The following is a 7,956-nucleotide window of genomic DNA, read 5'->3' on the forward strand; positions in this document are numbered from 1 at the left end:
ATCTATCTATCTATCTATCTATCTATCTATCTATCTATCTATCTATCTATCTATCTATCTATCTATCTATCTGTCATGAATTCATTCTACTGCCCCACAGAGGACTTCTTCTCCTCATGGAGCCACATTAACAGATGTGATAAACAGGTCTGAAGACTGACAGGGATCCATCCATCCAACAGCTGTATTAAAGAGAGAACGTGAGCTTGGTTTGACTAGCACAGCTGTATATCTCTATCTGTAGCTATCCTATGCATGTATGTTGGTGAATAAATATATACATTTATTTTTTCTATTGCAGTGCTGAAAGCCTACTGTGAGGTATCACAATCGCTGCAGAAAAATACGGCCATTCTTTTATTGTAATCTTGGCTTATGCAAAGGAAGCAGCTCAAGCTGAGGTTAAAGGGTCTGAATTTTATTGATCCTGATTTTGCTCCCTGATCCCCTGACCCTAAACCAACATAAATAGTATTTACTAGATCTGCAAAACTAATATAAAATATAATTGAAATCACTTGGTCAAGTGCAATTTACAAATCACAGGAGCTGCAATTTTTTTTGATAAAAATTGTTCACAGCATTGTTGTGCATTGTTAGCACCAAAAATGTTGTGGTGCTTTTTAGCAAAAATGAATTTTTTTTTAATTCCAGTTGAAATCACAATATCTGCCAAGATAATCGTAATAAAATTTTTTTGCATATTGTGCAGCCCTAGTATTTACTTTTTACTAGTATTATAATATATAATTTATATACAACAACAATTTATGATCTAAAAATGTTTTAATTGGGTCTAACAGTTCTCTTTGAACTAAATTTGAAATAGAAAATTTTATTGCAATAACAGTATCAAACTGAAAAAATACATTGTGTTAAATGCCTGCAGGATAAAAATGTCCTTAGTGTCCCTGAGCCTAAATTATCGGCCACAGCTGATATAGATACCATCAGCAGAAAGTAAAAATGATCCACAGAGAGCAGCCACATATGAAGCAGATCTGAAGAAACAGTGAGGGAGTGCTACCTCTCTGATGGCCTGCCACTTCGCGGTGTTGTCTTCACTGAGGATGCTGTCCGCCACACTGACAAAGTGCTGGCTGAGCTCCTGGATGCTCTCCTGGCTTTGGTTGGTGGAGTCAGCCGATGGATGCGTGGGGATGTCAGCAGCCAGAGACAGAAGCTGGATGAGGGACACCATGTCTGCCGGCTGCAGTCCCTCCTGCTGGGTGTCCTCCAAGGCCTGGACAGAGACATCCAGCAGGGCAGAGGCTTGGGCGAGGCTACTCAGCCCTGAAGGCTGCTGCTCCAGCACGGGCTGGGAGAGACAGAGACACCAGGGTCCAAACAGGGTTTTTAATTCATATTTATTTTGGACATTACTGTATGAAAATGTTTCATGGACCTCTGTGGGAGTCCTCCATCTCTTATGTAATGTATCATTTAGTACATGAAGACAAGTGTTAACTCTATGTTAGGTGTGGTTTACATGCTGCAAAGTCATTTGACAACAACAAACAGAAAGTGTTAAGATGTGGGAAAAGAAGGGAAAGGAAGATTTCTAGGTCGTCTACCTGGGTTTTGTTGGAAATCTTCATCAGATGGTTCATGAAGGTGGTCGGCTGAGACCTCTGAGAATCACTCATCTGCTTCATCTTCAGGTAACGCTCTGTGCCAAAGACAATTTCACATCAGTACACTGGCCCGAAGAGCTCAGTGCACTGCAACTTAAGAAAACACATGCAAATAAACAAACGTGCTGTAAATTCAGTCCTACAACACCACAAAGTGTTTCCAGGGGACACTAAAAAGTGATGAACCTGACTGGGACTTTTGAAGTCAAAAGCACTGGATAAAACGTGTGTCACAGCATCACTTTTTTTTCTTTCGAAGTTATGTTTTGCCTTGATTCTGATAGAGAGAGATGGAGAGAGAGAGAGGGTGATCACAGGGCCACAGGTTGGACTCGGATAAAGGATTACACTTTAATGCCCCACTCCCAACTGCCCAGCCCACCCCTACACTTGTGTCCGTAGGAAACATTTCCATTGTGTTGTAGGACAGAATTTTCAGTGCGATTGTGTATTTACATGTGTTTTTTGCAGTGCATTTGTTGTTAAATTGATGAAGATGTTTTCTGAATTTGCAGCATGTTTGTGTCTGCATGTGTTTCCTTAAATTTGCAGTGCATTGAGCACTCAGGACCACCCTGCATCAGGACTGATAATATAATGGCTGCTGTGAGATTTTATCTCTCAGCTGAAGGCATTCAATCCTGAGACTGCTGAGGCATCCCAGAATAAAACACTGAACTCCCAGGGGTACCTGACCCCCAACTTCCCTCTCAGCGGGGGGGGGGGGGGGGGGGGTTTCCTGCACTTAAAGCTCAGACATTCTCATTTAGTTAGAGCTGGCTCACATATTATAGTGTCTCTAACAAACCATCCTCTCTGCTCTACTTGACAACTAAAATGACAGATTACAAGAAATGTTTCATGTATGTAAACAGAATGGTCTCAGACTTTTGGACCCTGTTTGTTATGATACTTCCTCCATTTCTCTGGATCATCTCTGAGATGATTCTACACCTTAGTTGGAGTTCACCTATGGTAAACTCAGCTGATTGAAGAAAGGCACACACCTGTTATAAAGACTGGTTATTATAACATTAATAACATATACTATATAGAAATACTACATCAACCTCAAGCTGCACCGTCATGTGTTACCTCAGTCAATACAGTGTATCCAGATTATTAACAATGAGACCAGACAAGCCTGGTGTTGTGGACAGTGTGTGAGCCTCACCTCTGCTGCTCCTGCAGATGAACGGCAGTGGATCAGAGCAGTCAGCCAGTCCAAACTGTGGGAGCTGGTGTGACCAGCTCTGCAGAGTCTTGCAGCCCTGCAGCTCCACCTGCTGGTGCACTGCTGCCCACATAAACACACACACACAAGACAGGGGTGTTTAAAGGTCTTTACTGGTGAAAAATCTCAACAATGGATGAGGTAAATTTGATGCAAAAGACTGGTGGCAGAAAAATCTGTCTTAGTGACTTTCACTCTGTCTGGATCAGGGGTCTCCAACATGTGGTGCCCTAGGCGACATGCAGTGATAGAAACTCTTCTGATAACAGAACAGAGACAAACTAAACTTTTCCAACAAACAGGAAACATGTTGCCATAGATACAATGAGTTAAGCTGTGGGCTTCAACATGAGCCCCGTCTTTCTTTTTTTTTCGCCCATGTTTTTTTTTCAATTTGGAAAATGAATTGTAGTGAATGATCTATTTTTACTTCCTGTTTCTCATGAACCATTGGATGAACTTACAACTATCACTGATCACTGACTGAGGAGCTTCTTCTTCTCTGGTTTCTAATCAGATTTATGGAGGTTTATTTACAGTGGTGTTCTCAGGTGTGACTGAATCATGACTCAGATCTTTGACACTAAAATTGATGTTTTGGTACAAAATGTGAGTTTTGGATACTGATATTTGATGTTTTGTTTAATTATCTTATTCATCTGATCTGGTTTGGAGACTCAGATTCAGTTTGAGTGTTTTCATATGTGAATAAATGTTACCAGTAATATAAGAGATGAGGAGCTTTGTCAAAGTAGCTCTCAGAGTAAAAAAAGGTTGGAGAGCCCTGGTCTGGATGGGCAGGCCACTTTAGGGAACGACTGAACCACCAGAGGCGACACACCAGTTATTGACAAACCTGCTCTTTACTGATCTGACATCAGGATGAGAGCTAGAACAAAAACTAAGGAAACTCAAGGCTAAAAAAAAGAACATGTAACAAGAACAGTAAAATATGAAGAAAGCAACATTAAATACACATACTGTGATATTAGCATATCAAATAAATAGTCAAGACTCACAACTTGGTAAACTCACGCAAACTCACACTATTGTAGTTACAATTAAAGGAGTAATCCACCTATTTAGTACGTCACCTCCACAAAAGATTGGGGTTCTTACAAGGGACAGATTAGATTCTTAAATTCCCTTTGGCTGATTTGGGTTATGTTGTTTCTATCCAGATGCACTGCAGTTGTCTTAAAAGGATGAATAACCATCTTCAGGTGTCTTGGTGTGAATTTCTTGGAACAGAACTTTGCTGCAACAAGGTCCAATGAAGCAAGAAACTCGAGTGGTGGATGGAGGTCAAACTGAAAGTGAGCACATCTGAAATCCTTGCTAATCCCTCAATTCAAAGGAAAACTGTGCACAAAACTAGGGTAAACACAGTCGGTCAAAGCTGAACCAGGAAGTGAGTCCGTAAATTGTGATGAATGTTTACAACAGACAGTTTGAGCATGATTTTTTTGTTTTCTCTTCCAAATAAGTTTGGCTAACCTGGGGGTTTATTTAAAGCCTATCAATGTGTTTCCAAATTCAGCCTTTACTATGCTGAGTAAAATATTAACATAACCAGTAAGAAACTATGGCCTTCACAGGACTAAAGACTAATAGGCTGACCCAGGGCTTCACTCCAGTTCTGCCCTCTCACCTCAAAAACTTGCACGTTATAACATCAAAATTCAGATGTTTTGATGGGCCTTTGATGATGCTTTTTGCCAATTGTCCATTGTGAAATACAAGAACGTGATCTTACCTGGACAAAACAGCAGGGCCTGCACCTCTTTGACCACTGGGTGGCAGCTCAGCAAGTCCATGTTCCAGCTGAAAAGCACGTCATGGGTCATGGGTGAACATGCTTTGAGGGCTGTGACATGTCTCGTGTCCAGGGACATATTCCAAACATTCAGATCAGTGATAGTTCCAAAAAATGGCTCTGTAAAATTCCCTCCAAAGGAATCTTGGTCCTGACCCAGAATAAATATCCCATCTCCATGGATATCCCTGGAAGTGTCTGTGCCTGAACCTGTGTCCTTCCTGTCCCCGTCCACGTAGATAGCCCAGTGGCTGCTGCTGCGGCGCCATGTGACACAGATGTGATGCCATGCTCCGTCATTGGGGAAGGACGCCTTATATGGCAGGTGCTTCCCGTGGATTATAAGTGCCAGGAGGATGCGTTCCCGCATATCCACTTGACCTCGCAGCTGGAATTCATTGGTAAAGACGGGGGCAGCGTAGGAGAAGATGGTGGACACCTCATTCCACTCAGTGTCCCACTGAAGGCGAACACACACACTGACAGAGGACAGTGCAGGGAGCGACATGTTGACACGAGCAAAGCCATCACGGGAGTCCTTTGGGAAGTTTAGAGCTGAGAATCGAACGTCTAAATGAGAGCAGAAGAAGAAGTTGGTGATTAAATTGCACATTTCAGTTTTGTATTCTTTCACTTTCTTTATAAACTTCACTGATTCCCTCACACTGCTTGGCCAGGGCCACAGGTTTGGAGGCTGCTTTGCTGGAATCCCTGACCCAGATAGGTGACTGAAGACCAGTCTGCTGGAGTAGCTCCAAGGCCCCCTCCTGGTCCTCTGACGGGTCCAGGGTAGCGAGGGAGCTGAACTGGCCTCTGCAAAAACTGTCTGCCCTGGAAAAGGCCAGCGAGTCATTGACCAGCTGGAAGGCTGAGTGAGACCTCAGGTGGACCTTTGTGGACTTTCCTAAGGGGTCAGAGACAGACAAAACCAGGACATTATGAGTTAAAAAAACTAGTGGAGCATCAATCAATAAGTGTTAAATGCTTTTTTTGATGGATTGAGTGAAGGCATAAGGAGAACTACTGGCCACTAAATGGCCACCAGAAAGTGTCTCACCATGTGAGCCCCCCACTGTGTCTGGCCCAGCATGTGTTGGCTCACTCTCACATACCACCTACAGGGAAGAAGTCACATTTACTTTATCATCTCAACAACTGCTGTGCAGCACATTTAATACAAGCAGCGTCCAAAAGCTGCAGTTTATCTGCCATTTCAAAACACATGTGTAGAGGGAATTTGAAAAGACAAAAAGCAGTTTGAGAAAGATGAGAAAGTTATTACCATAAACGAGAGTATGAGCATGAGTCCAGTGCGCAGGGCTCCAGTCATCTCTGAGCCAGTGTTGTCTCCAGCTGAAATAAACCACTCAGACTACACAGAAAGTAATAATTCAGTTGGATCCAGATGTACCTCTCTTTAAAAAAGGTCTCTATCTCCGTCAAGTCAAAAAAATAAACACAGCACCCTACTGATTATGGGTAATTAATCTCAAATGTAGCTTTGAGTGAGGTAAGGTAAGCCAAAAGCATGTTTTGGCAAGTTGTTTCCAGTGTGTGTCCTGACTCCTTGTTGCTCTCTACTCAGTTGTAGAATTAGGATTTTCCTCCAAAGCAGCAGAAAGTCTCTGCATGTGATATGGGAACAAACTCCACAGCCGTGGGACAATCCAACCCAAATCCAGTCCAGACTCCTCATCCACTGCATCAGCCACAGCGTCCAGCGTATCCATCAGTCTCTAGTCTCCTGACTGGGAGACAGCCAGCGATCCCAGTGCATCTGTCCAAGAGTCCCAGTCTGCCTCCTGCCTCCCCTCAGACCCCTCAGACCCTCCCTCCTGCAGCACCCTGAAGCCATCTGCCTTTGTCATGCAAATAGGGCCATTTTTTAAAAGAACCCTACTTACGCAAGCAGTGTCAAGCCTTTGGCATAGAGTTCATCTGGAGGAATAGGGCGGTGGACATTTTTACCATGATACACACTCAGGCCTTTTATTGGACTCCTTAAAGATAATTGGAACATCTGTTTTATGGCTGGACTTCGTAGTCAATAAAAGATTAGTAGCCCACTGATTCGAGCAGTGTATAGTGAACAATAAAGTCCGGATGGATTTCACTGGGTGATTCTGTGCAGTGTGGTTGAAAGGCTTGTATGCATTCACAATTAGACCTAACTGTCTAAGTCACACATTTAAATACTGGATCCCAAAATCTACATTTGAGGAAAATAGATAGAAGCGGAGGTGAGACAAGCAGAATAAACTGAAGACACCTGTCAGTTAATCAAATCAGTCATTCAGCACTAAAGAAGATTCAACTGTAAATCAACACTCTACTTAATTTACTACTAACACAAGTAAAAAAAAGTTTAAAAAAAAAGTAAAATGAACAATGTGTCTGTCCTCCTTCCTCTGTCGCCATTTCCACAAATTTAAAAATCTGTTGGTGGTTCTCCCCTTCCGCTACGAACTCAAGATGGGGACCGTTGAGGGTGAGAAGTGTCCATTGTTTTACATTCAATTTTTGGACCTTTTTGAGTGCAACATCCGAGTAGTTGTAGCGAACTGCCTGTTGCCTTACTTGCCACTGTGAACACATTGAAGCACTCGAATTATTGAGACACAGCACAAGCGTCTCTGCTTAGTACACTGTGTTGGTCTGGAATCTGATTCGTCAACATACACAACTGTGTAATGTAACGTAAATTTTATAGATAATATATATGGAATTATCAATAATAAACTCACATAATGTAAAACTGGCTTGAGTGTAACATTGTAACTACAAACGAATGAATTTCCACTGTGACTGTGTTAACTTGTTCTTTTATGACATCATAATGTTACACACCAATGCATTCTGACCAATCACCATCGCTGCAGTCTAAGTGATTATTTTATTATTATTACTATAATATTATTACTCTTTATTATTAAAAGCGGCTTCTGTATTTTCATGTAGTGGAGAGCAGTGTCACGATTTATGAGGTATATTCATCAACAATAGGCTTAATATTAATACATATTGATGAGCACTAAATGATTTGCCAGAGGTCTGAAATCATTTTAAGGATGGTAGAATTTATACCTGCGACCTGTGAGACATGGGTTTGACCCCAACTGAAGCAGAACACAAAGTGGCTTCATTCATTCATGCAGCACTTTGTAAAAAAGTGATAAATGGATGACAGTACTCCTCTTCCATGTAGGCATCACTGAATTCATTTTTTTAAATGTATTTTTTGGCATTTTTTTAATGCACTATTGACAATGAGA

General features: G+C 41.9%; 1 protein-coding gene across 1 annotated transcript in view; it reads right to left on the reverse strand.

Annotated features, from left to right (window-relative positions):
- Positions 1 to 6,443, reverse strand: part of adgrd2 (adhesion G protein-coupled receptor D2) — a 43,431-nt gene extending 36,988 nt beyond the window's left edge. The window contains exons 1-7 of the mRNA XM_023397529.2: positions 5,967 to 6,443; positions 5,742 to 5,799; positions 5,349 to 5,588; positions 4,625 to 5,254; positions 2,809 to 2,931; positions 1,575 to 1,669; positions 1,028 to 1,318 (exon numbers count right to left, since the gene is read on the reverse strand). Of these exons, the coding sequence (XP_023253297.1) occupies positions 1,028 to 1,318; positions 1,575 to 1,669; positions 2,809 to 2,931; positions 4,625 to 5,254; positions 5,349 to 5,588; positions 5,742 to 5,799; positions 5,967 to 6,014 (1,485 nt within the window). The 5' untranslated portion in view covers positions 6,015 to 6,443. The remainder of the gene's footprint in view (positions 1 to 1,027; positions 1,319 to 1,574; positions 1,670 to 2,808; positions 2,932 to 4,624; positions 5,255 to 5,348; positions 5,589 to 5,741; positions 5,800 to 5,966) is intronic.
- Positions 6,444 to 7,956: the final 1,513 nt, after the last annotated feature.

The sequence above is a fragment of the Seriola lalandi genome, unplaced genomic scaffold, assembly GCF_002814215.2.
Source record: "Seriola lalandi dorsalis isolate HSWRI2012SDOR001 ecotype SW California unplaced genomic scaffold, Sedor1 jcf7180002054883, whole genome shotgun sequence".
NCBI classification, from domain to species: Eukaryota; Metazoa; Chordata; class Actinopteri; order Carangiformes; family Carangidae; genus Seriola; species Seriola lalandi.